The sequence below is a fragment of the Nymphaea colorata genome, chromosome 7 (assembly GCF_008831285.2).
Source record: "Nymphaea colorata isolate Beijing-Zhang1983 chromosome 7, ASM883128v2, whole genome shotgun sequence".
Lineage (NCBI taxonomy): Eukaryota > Viridiplantae > Streptophyta > Magnoliopsida > Nymphaeales > Nymphaeaceae > Nymphaea > Nymphaea colorata.
In genome coordinates this window covers 20,778,665-20,799,839 of record NC_045144.1, presented here as the reverse complement: position 1 = coordinate 20,799,839, position 21,175 = coordinate 20,778,665, and the positions used below count along the sequence as shown (strand labels likewise).

Genomic DNA, 21,175 nt, shown 5'->3' with positions numbered 1-21,175 from the left:
CTAACAAAGATATTGGATCTGAGTTCTATTTAGATTTGAATTCTGAATACAGTTTCATAGCAGCTGAATCAAAATCTGAATCCAATATCCTATGAGCTCTCATAAAATTTCAACTCAGAATACACCTAAACTGTGGAATCTTATGCCACTCAGATTCGAATTTAGTTTTGTAAAGTCCAAACTCGAGTCATCAAGAACTCACTACGCACAATCCCATCAAGTCAAACTCAGTTAAGAGCTAAATCCTGCCCAAATCCGAACTGTGTGCATGACTACCCCTTCTCATATATATATATATATATATATCTTCCTTTCAATTATGGTTGAAGGCAATGCTCCTTTCCCACAACTGTTTTAGTAAAGCAATAAACACATTTCCAATAAGAGAGAGAGAGAGGGGAAACAGAGCATTGCACTCACTAAGAACTACATTTTCAACATAAAACATGCTATGTTCAGATTGGTCCCATCTCGTGACTATACACAATTCCCTCCAAAAAACCTCGCCATATCTCAAGAAGGGGAAGGAGGAAACAGAAAGCTAGGCGCTCCAGCTTCAAGTACACGGTACAGAACCACGTTTTAAAGCAAAGGAGGGTCCAAAATAGAGAGCACCGCTACACCAGAGACTTTTTTCAAGCACAAAGCCATCCGGAACTTCTCCTCCATCCCTGTCCCTGGTCCTCTTTTGTTCCCACCCAGAAAAAAAGGAAAAATGTACAGCACCCTTTTTTTAACAGCAACCATGTAAGGAAACAGAAGCAAAACACCCCACAAGAACGTCGGCAACTTCTTGTCCCCGCCTGTCTCTCCCCATTAAACTAATTTCAGTAGCGGCCAGGACATCAACAAGAGAGCATAATATCTCCATGGACGCCATGTGAGTCCTGACATATACAGCAGAGCTCTCTTACCAGGATCTGTCACGTGAAGACACACAATAGAGAGAGAGACGGAGAGAACGAGGGCCATGGCTCTCATGAGACATTTGTTTTTGGTGGGGAGGGAGGAGCTAGTCTCTGGGTGTGATCATGACAGAGAATGAAAATAGATATTCCAACAAAGCCATGGCCAAGCGATAACGGGGACCATATACCAGCGCGGCCATGGGAGATTTGTTTTTGGCGGAGAGGTGGGAGTTAGTCTTTGTGGCTGAGGAAGAAGCGGAAGTCAGGGTGGGTGAGCTGCAACTGGGCGAGCCAGGACAAGGCGGAGGTCCAGAGGGAGTAAAGGCGGTGCTGGTCCCATGGCCCGCCTGACAGCCACACCTCTCCATGTAGCTTGTACGTGGCTATCCCGAACGGCGGCAATCTGATCGGCGAGGAGGACTTGGCATCGGACGACAACACAGTCCCGTCTTCCATGTCTGCATCCGACGTATCAGAAACAAGAAAGCAGATGATCAAATACTGATACGTGGAAAATTGAATGGCAAGAAACAGAGCAGCTTCATCTGTATGTTAAAGAATTCCTAAGATTTTGTCGAGAAAAATAAAGGCGAGATAAAATGGTACAGATTTTTTTAAAAAAAAACTTCTGCAACCAAATATACTTCAAACACACCTCCTCAAAAATTATATACAGGAGCATATTGTAGTTTGTACCTTATCAGAACTCCCAAAACAACCCCACAAGCTGTTCAAACTTCATTTAGCCTATTGCCGGGTACAATTTCAGGGGAGAAACTTGGTCCTTTTGAGGCACAACTTTCTTTACTTCTCTCTCTTTTTGTCTATAGAACATGAAAATAGTCAATTTTTTTTTGGTTGATTTCAAGACCTATGAATGGTTAAAATTTCACTGTGGACGTTTTTTCGGAGTTATCAAAGACCTTGGGTTCAAGTAATTTTTACTTTGACGCTAGGCAAATTTTTACCTTTCGGCAAAGAAAACCTTTCACTAAGGTGGTGAGTCCCGCTTTCTTCTTTTTACAAAAAGTTTTGCTCTTTGACTCTTTTTACATATTTTTGAAAAAAATGCTCTTTCTTCTAAACTAAACCACTTCCTTTTACGGGACTTGCTTCTCATTCCTCAGTGATGATAAGGAAGAGTATCCGCAACTCTCTACCTCGATTAGAAAAATACACAATGGGAAGGGACAAGAGGCTTGCCTTGAAAAGAGAAAGAAAGCGTATGGTAAGTGAGGAACGACGCCGAGAGATCTCGCGCCGTGCGACTCGCCGGGATGTGGTAGATAGGATACCTGCACCAAACACAAGGAAGACTGTGCCTTCAGTCAAAAGAGCGCAACGCTAAGCATCACCACGACGAACAACAAACGACCGCCATTAGTGACGGGAACTTCGATTCGTGGACAAGAATCCGCTTTAGATCCTCACAGTTCTTCACCACCACTCTATCATGTTGGCGCGTGTTTGGAGGGGATGATATGAGTAGGACATATTGGCAGTTGACTACTTATATAATAATGTTACATTATGTGCATTTCTTTTATAATTTGGCATCTGGATTTATATACGGAGCCATGTTTGATGCCCATTCTCGTGTGTTACGTCTCCCCTCCTGGTGAGCCCCGCACACCTTGTGTTGTGAGCATCGTAGCATAAGAGGGCCCTTGTTTTCTGGCACAAATATATCAGCTACCACAATATACAAGGGGCCACCAATTTGGCTGTGGAGGAGGCCCAAGTGGCAGGACGGCCAAAGACAACCCAAAGCAGACCAGTCAGAATATATATATATATATATATATATATATATATATATATATATATATATATATATATATATATAACCATGATTTAAAGAAGAGTTTCTGGGTTGGGCATCGCCATCAATCTTTATTGTAAATCAAAGAGATAAGGCTGATGTCATGTGCCAGGCTGCCAGCTTACCATGCAACAGACATCCAGCTCGCTGCAGAAAGGTCAATGCTCCTCAAGCTGTTGAGCTCCGGGTACTCTCGACTCAACTGATTGATCTGCGAGTTGCCAAAAGAAGAAAAAAAAAAGAGTTAAATCTTGAGAAGGACATCAAACAACACTCGGGTCCTTCGACGGTCAAAGGATTGGTTTTAAACATTTAAAAGGCAGTAGAATGAAGATCAGGAAAGTAGTGAGGATCATAGTTCCCCTTTCACGTTGCAAAGTTGCTTGCTTTTCATCTATAGTTGTCAGTATACTATAACAATACAGACAAGCCTCTAAAAGAGATGAGGGGCTCATAACGCTGCTCGGACTCTTAACGGGCAGACAAGCTTAGCCATCACACTTTAATACCTGGAAATCAGATACATATGAAAGATGCAGAGTCCACATTTGATACAGGTGGAAGAAAAGCAAGATTCAGGATAAGAATTGGATTTGTCTGTGACCATCCAATTCCAACTATCTAATGAGAATCTCAAACGCGGATCGCCGGCAAGGAGCAGATAGAATTAATACCTTCTCCATGAGCGGCACTCTAGCGTGAGGGGGCGCGTGCTCGAAGTAGTCGAGGTAGAGGTGGCCCAGGCGATCTCGCGGGCGACACCAGGTGCTCTCCTGCTCTCCGGCCGAACCGTTGGACCCACAGTCCCACGACTCGGCCTTCTCGCTGCCGCTGCTGCTGCTGAAGCTGATCGAGTGAGAGCAATCCGAGTCACTCATCTCCTCAGCCCTCGACGTCTCGGAATCGCTGAAGTCGCCGCTGAAAAAGGGGGAAAAGAAAGAAAATGAATCATGAATACCAAGGAGAGACCACTCATCAAACGCCCACCAACGATGGGTATGGTCATGGCCAATCCAGATTCCGACTAATTATTCAATACTCCTCCAAAACATAAAAATTAAACATTTCGTTGCTTTGTTGGATATACAAGGAAGATTCAGTCAGAAAGCTTCGAAAATTTCTAAATAACCAAACTTTCAGTCTATGAAATCGGCCTGAGCTGATTTCTGAATTTTGATCATCAAAATTACATTTTTCAGGAACTGAAAACTGACTCCTGAAGTGTAACTGCACAAACTTTGTTGCCAGCAGTCGATGTGGGATCCCCTAGAGTGCCACAGTATAAGTTACTACTATTTACCATCTAAATTTGTCCAAGATTATGAGATTTGTTTCACTGACATTCATGGAGACGGTCAGCCCTTTCTAGAGGGCAACAATATCTCTGGTGGGTCTAACAGGATCAGTAAGGTAAAGCTATCCATCACTGTCTAAGAACAGTAAGGGCAGCTCAGACGGGGACCAAGGGGTCCACTAAAGAACTCAATGTTTTACATGCACAACACATACTCTTCAGAAAGATGGGACAGAATCCCGGCGTGCATATATATATATATATATATATGTACACACACACAGAGAAAGATAGAGACCTGAGTGGGTCGGGAAGGAGGGCCTTGTGGGGAGCAGTAGTGTAAATCTGAAGGGCGGAGAGGTAGGGGACGAAGTACTGGACCACCCTCTCCTTCCCGCCGTTTACCAGAACGGGCACTGCCGCGCCATATGCGCTCCATTCATCGAAGCATTTCCAGAGGTCGCATAGCCTGAAGAACTGCGTGGGCATTTCCTCCAGTGGCTCCCACGCCATGCTTTCCTCCCAACCCTGTTCAAACACAACCCACCAAAAATGAATGATTCCCCAAGCAGTCTCGGGTATACTTCACCTTAAGTTAAATTGCTGTTAACTCGCTGGAATCGATTTTCCCAATTGAAGTTGCAATGAATTAGTAAACTGGATTGAGTTAATTATTTTAATTTGACTTTATAAAAGTAATTTTATACTGGGTAGAGGGTCAGACAACTCTTAATCAACTTATTTAATCTTTAGTTGCTCTGGATTCAAATGAAAGAATTCACATAATCCTTGGTAGATTTAAAGGAAAGAAGAAGAAGAAGAGGAAGAAGAAGAAGAAGAAGAAGAAGAAAAGGACTAGCCTCATACCTTTTCGAGAGGTATGGCCGGCACTGCCGGCGTCGTGCAGTCCAGAAAGCGTTCCAGATTCGACTCGGGAATCGCCTGATGGAGTAGCTCACGCTTGCCTGACATTCTCCGTCACTATCTTCGTCTAAGTCCCTTTCAGCGTGCTCAGAGGGAAGAACAGAGGAAGATCGAATTTGGTCGTGGGAAAACAAGAAGGCAGGCTAAAAATTATCCCGATGTCTCGCTTTATCCGGTATTGATCCGGCAGCAGAAAACAACGCAGATTTGTCCCACCAACCACTCGACGAGTTGTCCACCGAAACCGAAAAATCAGCGAAGGGAACCGAGAAAATCGCCTCTCTTCCCTGCTAAGGCTTCTCTGCGCTGGAGATCGGCGTCACTCCACCGCTAGAAGGAAAGCTTGTCGTATGAGATTTCTAACCCTCGCAATGACAGAAGGTCGAGAACCGCTCCTTCAACGCGTCGACGTCGCTTTCACGTCGGAATTTGTCTCTCAATTCTTAACCGCTCTTCATCTGCACCACAGAACTCCGCTAGGAAATATTAATAGTCTCCGCAGCACAGACCAAGGCTCGTGCCCCGCGGGAAAAAAACCCGTCTCCAGCCTCCGACTCCCTGAAAAACCTTCAAATTTTAGAACCCAGGAGCATCGATCGATCGTCTTGTTGCTTCATAAAACAGAGACAGAGAGAGAAAGAGAGGGAGAGTCTTGAACTCTTCAAGGCTTCTAGGACTCCCAAAATGTCCCACGACTGGGCACAGGGGAAGAGAGGGAGCACACTTTTAAAGGCCAGTTCAAAAACCAGCGATGGACGAAATCAAAGCTTCCAGCTTTCTTGAATAAAAAAATCCGCATCTAGAAAAGGACAATACAGGCACCTCCCTCCGTACATCGGAGAGCCAAAATCGAAGAAAAAGAGGAAAAACGAACGAAAGATAAAAAAAAGAGGGGAAAAAGAAAAGACTCCTCAACCGCCATATCACGGCACACTGGAAAAGAACCGATGTCTAAAAATGGAGACGGAATCGTTACCTTCAACAAATAAATAAAAGGCCAAAAAGCCGAAGAATCGGCCCGTTCAATTCCCAAAAATCAACGGTTTCCCCTTCCTTCCCGTTGACAAATCCGAGCCCAGAAACGAAGACGCCCTCCGCCGAGACGACGGCGTGGAATCTCCGTCTCGCAGCCTCCGGATTCACCGCTCCTCCACGGAAAAGAAGAGCAACCGAATCTCCAAAAGGAGAAAAAGGAACATCAGAAATGCGATACGCTCGGAAAACCGAGTCGCACTCACCTCGCCTCTGACGCGGGAACCCTAAACCTTCTTCATCCCGAATGATTCACTGACAGGAAGACGAAGACTCTCGTTGCTCCTTCTCTCCGATCGCCATTGGATTCCTCCATTGTTTCAGAGCAAGCTTAGCTCAGAGCTCAGATGATGGAGTCGCCATTGATCAGACGAGGGTGGAGGGTGTACACCTCTCCCTCGAGCCGCCGCAAATGACAGTGAAGGGAAGCGACGAAGGAACGAGTCGTCGCGTTCGGGGAGGACAAAGAAGGAGGGACAAGTGGCGGGCCAGTCGAGGACGACGTCCGGTGGGACGGGGCGTGAAGCCGAAGAAGCTCAGCTCAGTCCCAGGGCATAATTCTGGTTGGCGTCCGGCGGGCCCCACGCGGCGACAAGCCACTGATTTCTGATCGTTGGATCTCCTTCTACGGCAAATCTGTCCGTTCGAAAACGGAAAAGGGATAAAGCGGAGAGCAGCGCCTTGTTAACGCGAAGAAATAGCTTCTTTTCGCTCAGCAATCCTAAGCTTTCAAAAATTGACAAATTCATGCACAAAATATTTTGAAAATAACTTGTGATTTTAATATGATTTTCATTTTGGTGCTTTATTTGAAGGAACCGTCCGTAGGGTTGCACACCAGCCGAATAGAGCTCGAGTTCGACTCGGCCCAAAAAACTCGAGCTCAAGTTCGGCTTGAACTTGACTCGAATTCCTTATAGCAAGTTCGAGCTTGACTTGACCAAATAAAATCGAGTTCGAACTCGACTCGTTTAACCCATTTAACTCGTTTACGTGTTAACTCGTAGAAGCATTAACTTGTGCAACTTGTTCGTGTCACTTGAGAAACTAGTTTTGCAATATTATATAAAGTACCGGTTTGCAAGTCGAGTAGAGTATAAACGAGTTGAGTTCCTAAAACTCGAACTCAACTCGTTTATTGTTTTGAATATCTTTGTATGTTCGAACTCGGCTCATTTATAAATGAGTCGAGCATGAGCCGAGCATGAGCCGAGTTTTTTTAAGTGAGTTCGAGTCGAGCATGAGTTGGCTCAGCTTGTTCTGCAGCCCTAATTGCCTATGCACTGTTTCAACGAGTCGAGTAACCAGAGCTCGACTCATATAAGCTAGTCTCGACCTTCTTTTGCTTAGTAAACGAGTCAAGTTTAAATTAAAAAATGAATGCTTAAGTAAATGAGTCGAGATAAGTTCACCTTGTTCAAACTCGATTAACCTCATAGCAAGAAAAATTTGTAAAAACACACACACACATATATATATATATATATATGTGTGTTGGTTATGTAGAGAAGCCATTTAAATAAGGTTGTATAGCATATGTATGTTTGAAATAAAGCACAAAAAGAAAAAAGTGTAAACTAATATTATATAACGAAAATATTCATCAATTTTTCTTTTAATTTTTCTCTTAACTATTTATCATATGAATCATATGATGTATATTAAATGCTTGGAAAACTCTAAAAAGCTAGAGTCTCCATTCAATTTTTTTTATCTATCATACTGAATATTAGATGGTGAGGTAACTCTAAAAAACTACCGTTTTCATTCAATATATATATATATATATATAATCATTATGAAAACTTATATAGCGTACTATAATCAAAAGATATAGCGGGATCTGTTTCTTACAAAAACAATTTGAACGGATATGATCTCCACTTTCGGTATATAACCAAATGAAAAACATTATCAATTTCTTTCAACATATCGATCTTATTATACATATATATGACAATAGAGATAATGTTTGAACTTTCCACATTCATAGTTATTTCTCCACAAGTTGAAAAACATGGCCTTCTGTTTTATTCACAAGTTCCTAATGGTAAAGATCAACGCATGGTGTTGGTGATAAGTCTTTTCAAATATGTATGTGTCTTTCATTGTTATAAGTTATTTTTTATAAATACAATTACACAAATTTCATTTGTGGTGGGCGGCTAGTTAGTTAGGGTCTGCAAAAAAGCAGGTCTCTAGCTCAATTCCCATAAACACTATACTTTTATATTTTAATGTGGTAGGGTGCGACATAAAATTTGAAAGGTACACTACAGCCATCACTAATGCCAATGACCTCAAGATCCCGAAAACAAGAGAAATTTTAAGGCGTTTAGGCCCCATTCTGTGCAGTACCGATGAACCACTTGCTCACCTATAATTATATAGACTCCCTTGGAGGTCTTGGCATACCAGCTGGGGCCGTGGCGACGGGAGTCTCCAGTTGTGCAAGCCAATGCATTCATTGACCCTAGGGATGAATTACTATGATTTTGACTTTCACATTGCCCAGTAAGTAACAAAACCTATTGAGTTAAGGGGCTGTTTGGTAAGAGGAACATTATTAGGTTTGTGCCACAAAAATTAAATCAGATTCATGAAACACCTGCAAAAATATTCAATTATATTATGCATATATAAACGCTTACGATAAATAAAATTAAAATATGCTCTAATGTCAAAAGCTATAGAATTCATGTGCAGAGTGATTTGGTAAAGAAGAGTCGATTGCTTTCTTAGGTTTTAATTGTGTTATTTTAATAATCAAACTTTTAATGGTCGTTTGGCAGTCAGAATACTCTATAATAGGTAGTTTGGTTGCTGTAGTGTCCATACTACCAAACGACTTCTTAATGATAATAAAAACAACAGCATAATGTTTCATGATGTCTACCTTAATGATAGATTAAGTAGATTCATAAAGCACTGTAACATCAAGTGCGGACCCAATGGGTTGGGTACTTGCTCACAATGTCCGCTTGCATCCTCCTAGTTTCGTAAGAGATTCCGCATCCACATTGCCCTTCACAATGTGATCACTTGCAACGGTAAAAACCAAAGTTATTAAAATTAATTATTAGGTTTTTAAAAATGATCTTATAGATATGATTTAAGAGTGATTTGATGAGCAATATATATTAAGTTAGCCGTTTTCTTATTTAAATAGTCAAAAAATGAACGGCTCTTATAGCATTAAAATTTTAATTGTATAAAAATCAATTACTTTTACAAAAATGATTTGAACTAAAACATGATTTCTATCTAATGAATCCTTATAAACACATTAAAAGGTTCGCATTTTGCTTAAAATACTTTAAGACGTGCTTTTTTTAAATTTCCAATACATGATGAAAATTAATACTTATAATATTAGGGCATGAATTGACAAACAATATTACTATATACATTAAAAAAAAAACAGAAGCAAATATCTCAAATAAAAAATTTAGAAAATATATCCCCTTCTGTTGGCTGCTGCAAAGAAACTGATCTGCCGTTGATTGGCTTCCAATCAGACGGTGGCCGGCAGACGTTGTCACGCCTGACCGCTTCATGTCAACTACAGTGAACGTTAACTTATATATTTGGACCATCACATTTAACATTTCATGACATTCATTATATTTTAAAAATTTTAAAAATATAAATTTAATTAATATATATATATAATTTAAAAAAATTATTTTGGCTCTTGTTAAAATTTTAAAATTGTAGTCTAGCTCATGCGACAAAGATTTTCTAATCTGCTTCATGTGCGCCACTTCTTATATATATTGCTCTAATTGTTTCATAATTCAAAGATTAAAGCAAATAAGTTTTGGAATAGATTTATGAAACAAATACAAATTATGAAGTGAAACATTAATTTACATCAATAATTTTTTGATAAGTTTATTAAACAAAAATAAATTATTGATAGTACCGAATCATTCATAAAAAATAATTTAATTTAAAATTTATGACGTAGATCTAGCTGCCTACCCTAAGTGAGTCAAGTCACAAGGTTTCTTTTGTCGCCGATCGAGGACAACAATATGAGGTAAAACTTTGTGCCGCGTCGTGCAAATAGTTAACAATGTCGGCTCTGTTTGAGAATTTTTTTTTTTTTTAACTTTTACAAGACGGCAAGAACTGGACACGGACTTGACGTCCGAAATATTAAAATCTGACGGGGACACGTTATCACTTCTTTACCAACCCCACCTTTTTGACTTTATCCTTTGAGGTCCCCTCATTATCTGTTAATTTCTTTATGGTGCTAAAGGAACGGATAAGAGCAAGATTGTCAACAACTTGGAACCGGGACCATTTCCAAAGGCGTCACGTTTCTTGGTTTTGACGGTGAATGCGGCATTTATTTCCGAAGAACATTTCGGGTGGGGTGGGAGAAAAAAATCGCCCTTTGAAATCCAGAATTCTATCAAATCGCCTTTTCTGTCTGTCAGCTAATAGGGAAAATCTACGTTCGATGGGATGTTTGATTGAGGGAAAAACTTTCCTCTTCAGTTTCGTTTCTGTGAAAAATTCTAGGGATCACTTATCGTATGCTCCGGAATAACAAACTTGACAAAAGCTTTCCTGAATTATTTTTTCTTTATTACCTTACAAAAAGGCGATTTTTTTTTAAAAAAAACGAAAGGCTTGCTAAATCTTACATATATATATATATATATATATATATATATATATATATATATGAATTAGAAAAACGTTTTGTTTTTGGGTTACCACTGGCGTATTTTTTTGGGTATATATATATATATATATATATATATATATATATATATATATATATATATATATATAGAGAGAGAGAGAGAGAGATTGGAGAAATGTTTTGTTTTTGGGTTACTAGAAACAAGAGTGGAACGAGGATTTTTGTCGGAAGCAATTAGAAATATTAAATGATTTTAATGTAAAAAAAAAAAAGAGAGAATTAGTGTAAAATTGAAAGAAAATGGAGAAGCTGGTGTGGGCAACTGCCCACACCAGCCTATATGTGATTCCGCCATTGAATCTCATGCATCAGAGACCCTCTTATGTAAGTCAAGATCATGAGGCGCACATCGGCCTGGTTCGACCTCCATGACTCTCTCTTCAATTTACATGTATCCTTTTCGTCAGCATTCAAGACACGATATTTCTAACATTTGCACCAACCACCTAGATATCATTGAGGTGAATGGAATCCACTTAGTTTTCTCATTAAATAATTGCTTTTGTTTTCCTTCCACCATCGATTGTCACCAGTAATGTCCAAAAACTGTCTTTATAAATCTTGCTTTTATATATATATATATATTCGTTCTTCTTGGTTGTGAAGTCATCAACCATACAAGTTCCGCAAGTGGTCACAATGAGGTTTGAATTCAAGTCAACCCTCCTTCTATCCCGGTTGCATACGGCACCACTTGTTTGTTCATTTATATTTACGTGACTGAGATAAGCGACCTGACCCACGTCAAAGAAATATATTATCTATCGAAGTTCACAAACTATTTTAAAATCCTCGAACGGGTTGTCCCAACGAATGAGGCAAGGCTGGTAACTAGTCGGTCTTTACGGAACATCAACTTTTTGTGCTGTAAAAGGAGGAATCAATATCCAAATTAAAGCATAACGGAAAAATATCCCTGGTATCCTAGGGTGGAAGCTTCGGCTCTCTTGGTAAATGATAAAATGAAATACTCTTTTATCCACCCAACAACAATGAATTGTTTTAAATGGTTGAGTCCATTTGCTAGGTTTTTATTGCGAAGAATGAAAACTATGCACAAGCTAAAATAGTAAGTAGATAAATTGTAGATGGAAGATTGTGATGAAGTTAAAGCACTTATTCTGGAAACTTTATGTTTTTTTTCTAAATTAATGTATAGCGAAGGTAAGCGAGTAAACTTGGGGGGTGTTTGCATGACATCTTGTGTAACCCAGTTTGACGAAAACTTAGCTAGTTTTTAAAACCCTTGTTTAGTTGTTTAGATGATACACTCAAAACTGGGCTTTTGAATCATTTGAATTTTAGATAAATTCTTCCCAAAACCCGATTTTGTCAAAACTGAGGGTTTTGATGACATCCAAACACTTCAAAAGTGTCATCCACATGCTCATATGACACCCTCGTAAAAAACTGTTTTGAAATAATTGGTTTTATGAAAAATAGTTTTTTAATCATTTTTTAAAAATTGGTTTGTGTTTTTGATGACACACCTAAAACTCACTTTTTTTTTATAAATAATCTGGGGAAGAGGGCAGGTTATTCAATCCCTTTTAAAAACAATTCTTCTTATTTTTTAAAAAACGTAGTTTATCACGCACCACCTTAGAGCTTTGTGAAAGTGTCGTTGCCTTGATGTAATTTTTTTCACTAAGATTCCGTTTGATGAACAATAAAATTACCATAGAAAAAGTTGATGGAAAAAAGTCCGAATTTTTTCTAGGGTAAAATTACCTTGATTTATTAAATTTGACACGGTAACTTTTTTTCCGTGTTTAAGTAAAATTACCTTGATCTATTGAATTTGACACAGTAACTTTTTTTCCGTGTTTGATTTGAGTATGAAAAGCTGTATAAAAACAACAAGTTTCTGCAATGCACAGTAAAATCTGTGCATCAAACAAAGCATAAATAACCAAGAAAGAGTCAAAGGGCCCTAAAACCAGGGGTCTGGTTTTTTTTTTAAATGGAAAAACAGGCCCCTTTATGATATTCATGAAATAAACATAGCATATAGGATACCAAGATTTTAGCTAAATGATGGTTGGATTTTTGCTCTTTTTCCATTTCAGGTCAGCAAACTTTTGACTTTTTATGAAGAAAAAGTCTTTTCTGTCAGCAAATGGAGTGTGATTTGTCACATCACTTTGGTAGGCAATACAACCCCCACTATTAATAAGGACAAGTCCTAACCAAGGGGCTACTATCTTTGAAAATTCAGAAAAATGGCAGATAGAAAGTGTTATGGATAATGCTGAGTAAAAGATTTTAAGTTTTTTGAAAAAACCAAATTCAACCAGGGTTCCCATGGCATGCAGCTGTCTAGAAAACGGCCTTCAATAAAAAAAGAGAAAAAAAATATGAGCCCCATTTTTGGACTACCTGAAATCCCTTGCTTAAATTAATGCAGCATAAAAGTCTAACATATTTGCATTTATTTTGAAAATTGAATTATTTTGAACTTGGCCCTTCCATGCGTCATACAAGTTTAGAATATATGCATTCATTTTGTAAAGAAAATGATTTGCACTTGATCTTCAAGGGCTGTTTGACAACAATAACAGCACATTATTATTGTTTCATGAATCTGCCTCAAAAAAAAAATGTTTAAATACTTCAACAACCCCTTAAAGTCATTTGGAGTATGGAAAAAACATTTCAAACATTAAAATCAAAGTGTCTAGTTTTCAATATATATATATATATATATAACTGTTGATTTCTTATGAGCATCATAAAATGTGTTACGGTTGTCGTTGTCTCAATTGACATAATGAGAATGATATATGACATTTTTTTACCGATATGATAAAAGATTCATGATAAAATTCATGGTTCATCAAAGTAAGGATTTGATGTTATGATTAAAATTCATACATACTTAAATCATTACTTTATTTATTTGCATTGAGAGAAAGTGGGATTTCTTGAGCCACAAAGGTTCAAATCCATCGTGTTTGCATCCACCACAGATTGGACAAAGCAGTGAATTTGAAATCGACCCCAGCTGGTGGGCATTGGAAATCCCTACCGTTGTTCGCTCAAACAATGGATTTCACGCTAACGTGGATTTCTAATCACCTCGAGTTGAAAGCCGTGAATAAGTTTTGATATTTACTTGAAATCTGCGTTTGCAGTTTCCATGAAAAAGAAAGGTTTGGATCGGGAAATCTAAAACGTATGAAGCTCGTTTCAGATATAGTGACCAAAAGGTGGACCATCAATGAAATTTACCATTTTTAAGAAGATCCAGGCGACCCAAACGTGTTGAACGGATAGGTTGGTGGTTCTGAGAAACTACCAAATTAAATAATATTACCACTTTCCACACACTATCTTAATTCACATTTGACTTGTTTGCCTCTCCCCAATTTGCTTTAATTTTTTTGTCTCTTATACGCGGCATTCACATCAATCCCAAGATCTTCTTAATTTTTTTAAAAAAATAACATTTAAATTTTAAAAAATTTTACTTGAAAATTTTGAAAAATGATATTTCGACCCTTATCAAAATTTAAAAACATTAATTCAATTCTCATCATAAAAAATTTCTGACTGATCTCAAACACGAGACCTAGCCGCTGGTCTCCATAGCATAAAAACTCATACGGATTTATTTTCTTTTGTTTGAAATGGTCAGATTGACATAGACTTGAAGGGCATAGATAGTTGGTCCCTTCAAAACTCAGATCCATTCTGTATGTCAATTTTTTTAATAATAAAGCATAAATGGTCCGCCAATTGATGTGCAACATGGGCTTCAAAAGAGGGTTTATTTTGGGCAGTAAAATGAAATATTTTTTGTGTTCAGCTGATATAATAATAATTATTTAATCTTCTGTTCATATCCTCAACCATGTATCTTCTTTTCAGCTTAAAAAATCTGAAATTTGTAAGGTCTTTCAATCTGACAGATATAGTTTTTTACCTTTTCACGTTTTATCAATAAAAAAAAAAGTGAGACACATATTTTTTAAGTTAGTAAATGTGAGGCCATGCTTTAAATCATAGCCGCAAAAACTGAGTCATAAAATTGGAAAAAAAAATAACTTGGTCATATATGACTTTATCATAGAGTCTAGAGTCTACTCCCCCGTTTATATTTTTCTTTATCGGCCAAAGGAGAAGAGCCAAAGGTCACCTGAGGACAAAGAGGAAACCCAGATTTTTTCTCTTGGAGGAGTCGAGTGGTCCACAGATTTTGTTGAAAATCTTTACGGGCTTTCTAAAAAATTTAAACAAGTTTCTACTATTTTTTTATTTTTTTAATCGGCTCAAATTAAAATTTTCTATTTCGGCCATCTTTCTCTCTCTCTCTCTCTCTAAATTCCGGCCAGACGAGGGTTTGGCTGGCGAAACCCTTGCCGGGCCTTTTCTCCCCTCTCTCTCTCTTTTTCTCTCTCTCTCTCTCTCTCTCTCTATATATATATATATATATATATATATATATATATATATATATATATATAAGAACACCAGCCTTCACCAGCCTTCCCCCCTTGCCGGATCTTAGATGCAAAGATTTTAGCCCTTTTTGAGGAATAGAAACTGGAAAATTTTGAGGTCCGCTGCTTGCTAAAAATGAAGACCTCGTGGGAAAAAATCTTAGATCCGGGGCTATCAAATGCAACCTTAGTCCGATCTATTAAACGAGAACAAATCCAATTATAGTCATAATTTGACTGGACATGCATTCTCACAAGTCAATGTAAGTTATTAAGTTTTGATATGAAGGATACATTTTACAAGTTGGCATATTTTAAGGGAAATCAACACATAAAAATAAATGAATGATCGAAAACACCCATATGAAGAAAATTTGCGGGGCTGGTGTGGGCAACTGCCCATTGCAGCCTATATGTGGCTCATATGAAACCAGGTATAAGACCCAATAAAGGATTCAACCTTATTATACATAAACTGGATGCAGTTTCAAAAAAAGATCTCCAAGTCCATTGGATCGATGGGTAAAAGCTGGATCGAACCAAAATCCAGGCAACTTACATCCCCAACATGTGCATGCGTGCGCGCACACACACAGAGAGAGAGAGAGAGAGAGAGGAACAAGAAAAGAAGAGTAATTCATTTAATTGACAAGAGCTCAGCATTGAAGTACATGAAGGGACTGAGAGAAACTAAGTAATTTTTACACTCACTTGCCCGGAACAAAGTTGGTGGCATAGGCCCAGGCGTTGTTGGTAGCTGGGTCAGCCAAGTGGTCATAGAGGTTCTCAATGGGTCCCTTGCCGGTGACTATGGCCTGCACGAAGAAGCCAAACATGGAGAACATGGCCAGTCTGCCATTCTTGAGCTCCTTGACCTTGAGCTCGGCAAACGCCTCCGGGTCATCGGCCAAGCCCAGTGGGTCAAAGGCGCCGCCCGGGTACAGGGCATCCAGGCCCTCCCCAAGAGGCCCACCCCCTACTCTGTAGCCCTCAACAAAGCCCATCAGCACTACCTGGCAAGCCCATATGGCCAGTATGCTCTGTGCATGGATCAGGTTGGGGTTGCCCAGGTAGTCAAGCCCACCCTCAGAGAAGATCTGAGCTCCAGCCTTGAACCACACTGCCTCCCCAAACTTCACCCCATTTTTAGCCAGTATCTCTGGGAACACACACCCCAGCGCGCCCAGCATCGCCCACCTTGCATGTATGACCTCCAGCTCCCGGTTCTTGGCGAATGTCTCTGGGTCCGCCGACAGCCCCGCGGTGTCCCAGCCGTAGTCGCCGGGGAATTCTCCGGTCAGGTATGACGGCGTTTGCTCGGAGAATGGGCCGAGGAATTTCGGTCTGTCTGGTCCGTACCTGAAATTCAAACACACACACAAACATGTTATATGTGGTGCATATTGTGTATGTATGAGTGCATGTGCATGAGTGGAATCACTGTCTCGGTTATGAGATTCATGGTGATGTGAGATTTTGGAATCTTAAATCCAAAGATTTCGGCTTCTGTATTTCCAACAAAATTTTGAAATTCGTATCATGAACTTGCATCAAGATCTTAAATTCACAGTTCTCAAATATGCAGTTTTCGAAAACCATAACTTAAAGTGAATCCCACCTACAAAAATCTTTTGAAATCACCCGCATAACATGATCATTTCATTCAGCTCTGTGAAGTGATCAATCTGCTGGAGTTGTTCTGGTTCTTCTTTTTTCCTTCTCATATTTGAGATATGTTCTTTAGAAGGGCAGCAATGAGGGGCATGAGATTTGAAGTGAAACTACAAAGAGTTGAATCAAAGAAAGAAGAAAACACTACCAGATACTCTGGGGAGTACTTTTCACGGTCCGGCGCATGGAGATCCGGCCGCCGGAGACGCCGACCTTGCGGACGAGCTCATTCTGGGGCTTGAGCACAGTTTGGCCGGCGAAAGTCGAGCTGTGGATCGTGGAAGTCGCCATTGGAACTGGATGGGAGCTGGGAAGTCTCTGAGAGTGTAAGGAGGGAGGCTTCTTTGTCCAGTTGCCTTGAAGGGGAGTGAGCTTCTGCCTTTATTGATGGAGCCTTGGATGAGTGTAGAAGAAAGATAGAGGTGAAGATGCCAATTGGTGGATTTGGATATGGAGATCTCCATTGATCCCTTCTAGGATGAGGCTCGATGGCTGGCAGCGCGCCACCTGGCCTTCGAGGATCTCGCCGGGGCCCGCTTTTGCTTTGGTGGCTCTTGTGGCCCAGAATTTGAAGCATTGAGAGCCACATGGTTCTGATATTTCTTCTTGCAGGACCTTTCTGAATCTATCTTCAAAATATCGCCATTTTTTTTTTGCCTGATTTTTTAAATAGATCAGTACAATATCATAACGTTGTTTTCTTCTGGATCATTGTGGATATGGATCCAATGAGTATGTGAGAAACAACAAGGGCGGAGTCAGAAATTCTTCATGAGGAATGGTGAATTAAAGTTTCTAAATTTTGACTACGGTTCAAAAATTTTTATATAAAACAAGTGAAATTTTTTAAAATTTAAATGTAAATTTAAAAAAAAATTGAAGTAGATTCAGGGCCCATTCAGGCCTCCCTTTGCTTAGCCCGTGAGAAACGGGATCTGATAGGGGACTAGTTCTAGGGTGGTGGGTGGATCTTTTTTATCCAGATCAAAACTTTTAGATTGGATTCAGAACAGATGGTTGGATTCTATCCATTTGTGTTGTCCAATTATATCTAAATCATGTTTTTTTTTTAATGTGAAAATTAGATCGGTGAATAACTTTTCATTAATGCGAGAAGGATGTGCAAGGTAGATTTATAAAAATTGGGTATATCAGTAAATTTCCACTATCTTAAATTTGTCCATTGAAATAAATTTATTGACGTTAGAGTTGACAAGTATAGAACTTAGACATGTTTTTAACGATATTTAAAGGTTGAATATTTTTAATTATTACCAAACATTTAAGTGGATTTAAGTTTCCTGATTTTTCTTCGAAAATTTTAGAACAAATATATTTATCGCCTTTCTCCGCTTATTACAGAACATAAAACTCAGACACCATCCACTTGTTTTTTTTTTTTTTCCTTTCTTCTAAATATTTTATGCTTTCTTTTCGTCATTTATGGTATCCACTCATTGTGACCAAATTTTTGCCCAAAGAACAATTATTTTTCACGAGTTTCTGTTCATTTGGCAGATTATTGATTGTATGGTGCAGAGAATCTTCAAGTCTGGTGGACATATCTTGAGGGTTCCATTTGAGAGCTGGGAAAGCCACAGAAACCAGAAATGTGGATTGACATGACCCAGTCAAGCTGCTCACCATGAGATTTTTACTCTCTCTCTCTCTCTCTCTCTCTCTATATATATATATATATATATATATATATATATATATATATATATCTATATATATATATATATATATATATATATATATATATATATCTATCGAACTTAGCCTAGCTGGTCGGATTGATGGACAATAAAGGGTCTGTCAGCAGTTTAATTGTCGTGGCGTTGAGTTTTTGGGGACAAGTTGGCTATCTCTCTTCCTCTCTCTATGTGTGGTCGAGCTAAGGAGTGCCACAAACAGTGACATTTGTTATCGGACGAACCACATAATTCTACGTCCATGTTCCCAACTTTGAAACGTCAAGTAAATCCCAATTCATAATGTTTTTAAACGGATTAGATCTCTCTCTCTCTCTCTCTCTCTCTCTCTCTCTCTCTCTCTCTCTCTCTCTGTTGATGAGTAGTGCAACCAGTCAGGTTGGGTAGCTTGTTGTAGTCACTAATCAGTTTGATTCTTGGGGGCATTGATGGTATTGAAGAGTAGTATTGATTATGAGCCCAAGTGGACCTGTTCTTGTCCCTCCTCTTCTCCTCTCTCTCTCTCTCTCTCTCTCTCTCTCTATGAGTAGTGCATCTGGTCAGGTTGGGTAACTTGTTGTGGTCATGTCCTCAGTTCAATTTTCAGAAGGTGCTACCTTAATGGTATTGGGAGTAGTGTTGATCGTGTCATTATGAGGCTGAGACCGGTTCTTGTCTCTCTCTCTCTTGCAGAAACTCCTTGCCATAATTGGCAAACCAGGAATCAAACTCAGATAAGCGGATGGCTGAGTCAGTAAGTTGACTCGATGACTTGGCCATGTCTGGTTGAAATTTTTTAGTGTCTTTTTATTATAATCTTGTTATATAATCTATTGCCTTCCTACTTAGTATGGAGCAACTTAATCTTGGTTATGATTTGTCAACCACTCTAACCATAGAAAAAAGGTCATGAATCTAAGAAAACTTAACTTATTTATCAAGAACTCTCTCTTTCTCTCTTTTCCTCTCTCTCTCTCGCTGTCTCACTCGTTGTACCAACAACCTGATTCTCCATCGGTCAGTAGATGTTTGGAGATTAATTGTGAAAATATATTTGCAAATGGTTGGGATAGTATTTCTTTTATGTCACTTATCAAAGTTTTCATAAGAGAAGGAAACAAACAAAAGATTATTAAGAATTTAAAAATCAAGATAAATGTTTACACCTTAAAAGAGTTAGCACCCAAACTCGGGCAATTATAAAGTCACCAATCCAGCAAGTCAGCTGATTCTTGGTCGAGTTTCTCAAGTTTTGGTGCTAATTGACCTTGGTCCTAACTCATTCCCCAGTGAAAGAATAATCTCGAGCCTAACTCGACCAATTCTCGAATCAACTCACCAAGTTTGCCAACAATTCTCCTTGCCCAAGCAGAAACAATGTATCACTTGAGGCAGGCGAGGGTAAAGGCAAAAATTTTGCCAAAGACAACAACAACAAGAGCCATATAAACCGAGGCCAGATGGTGGCCTCAAGCCAGAAACAAGTGCCAAGACTTTGGTTCCTTGTTGCAATTATGAAACATGGCTTCCGCTCTTGCATTCATTCAATTAGTCTCCCATGAAGGCAATTAAAAGTAAAATTGTAAATTTACTTTGTTGAAATAATAGAATCACAGTTTTCAAAAGAAATTTTCGTGGCTTTATGTATGAATTTATGTACGAGTAAATTGAGGAGTCATTTAAAGAGATAATGAAGGACCCCAGAAATTTCTCAACTTGTCATATATTTGGTAAACTGAAGGCATTTATGTTATTGCAACATTAAAAGGAAAGGGATTTTCTTCTTTGCCGCCTGTGCTTTTTTTTTTCGCCCTTCTTTGTCATATTCAGCTGCTGAAAAAGAGTTCATTGTTCCTCAAGCCATTTTCATTTTCTTCCAGATAGAATTTTCCTGAACATTATACAGGCAATTATTCATCTTTACACTGCTTTTAGGGAACCACAATAGCACTTACAGTCCATGAGCTTGTAGAGGATAAATAAAGACTTTTCGCACATGCAGTTTGACAAGAGGCATTTACTTTGCTTGATGAGTCGACAAATCCGTGGTTGCACCTCCACAACCCCTGATACACATGGCTTCAGTCTGCACAAGTTGACGTCCATGGGAGATGGACTATCTCTTGACAGCGGTATTACATTGCCATTCATGCCGACCCCCTTGAGTCATATAGGCCTATACGTACTTGAATAGACAAGATGGATACAGAAGAAAGGTGTTGGTATAATCATGCAGCAAAAGCACAACCATCTCCTCCAAAGACCATCAGTCAGTCGGTTTTCATATGTGAAACATGAGCTTCCCTGTCCCCTCCAAAGGCCAGTCGTTCGGCAGCTTTCAGATGTCAAACATGTGCTTCTCATCCACCATGTGGAACATTACCAACATAGAGGATCAATGCCAGAAGCTTTATATGAAGGTAAAGCTGAAAGTTGGACGTCAAAAGGTAACAAAGAACCAAACGAAAGGGCATGCTTGCACCGTTTGTGAAAGCGTATGTCAAGTGAAAAGACAAAAGCATGAGAAAGGCAAGGAAGAAACAATGAGAAAATGAGTGAAAAGAACAATGCAGTGCCGCTAAATCTGGGGAATTCAAGTTAAAAGGCAATCGGAAAAAAATGCTTGAAGCTCTGACACTTGCAGGAACTACGGCAACAATGTACTGAT

The 21,175-nt window shown here is 39.2% G+C and overlaps 2 protein-coding genes across 3 annotated transcripts; both read right to left on the bottom strand.

Annotated features, from left to right (window-relative positions):
• Positions 1–410: 410 nt before the first annotated feature.
• Positions 411–6,483, bottom strand: LOC116257908 (uncharacterized). Of its 2 annotated transcripts, none has more exons than XM_031634932.2 (7): positions 6,187–6,483; positions 4,892–5,506; positions 4,323–4,552; positions 3,405–3,648; positions 2,856–2,941; positions 2,112–2,203; positions 411–1,366 (listed from the first exon to the last, which is right to left on the bottom strand). In XM_031634932.2, the coding sequence occupies exons 2-7, from the start codon at positions 4,994–4,996 to the stop codon at positions 1,140–1,142; spliced, it is 984 nt and encodes a 327-aa protein (XP_031490792.1). In that variant the 5' UTR covers positions 4,997–5,506; positions 6,187–6,483; the 3' UTR covers positions 411–1,139. The 2 variants fall into 2 exon arrangements, with proteins under 2 accessions (XP_031490792.1, XP_031490793.1); XM_031634933.2 differs by lacking the exon at positions 6,187–6,483 and adding an exon at positions 5,925–6,157.
• A 9,276-nt stretch (positions 6,484–15,759) lies between these two features.
• On the bottom strand, positions 15,760–17,195 carry LOC116257958 (chlorophyll a-b binding protein 5, chloroplastic). The gene is made up of 2 exons (XM_031634984.2): positions 16,962–17,195; positions 15,760–16,501 (listed from the first exon to the last, which is right to left on the bottom strand). Exons 1-2 carry the CDS (start codon positions 17,102–17,104, stop codon positions 15,850–15,852), a joined length of 795 nt encoding a protein of 264 aa, XP_031490844.1. The 5' UTR covers positions 17,105–17,195; the 3' UTR covers positions 15,760–15,849.
• Between the last annotated feature and the right edge of the window lie 3,980 nt (positions 17,196–21,175).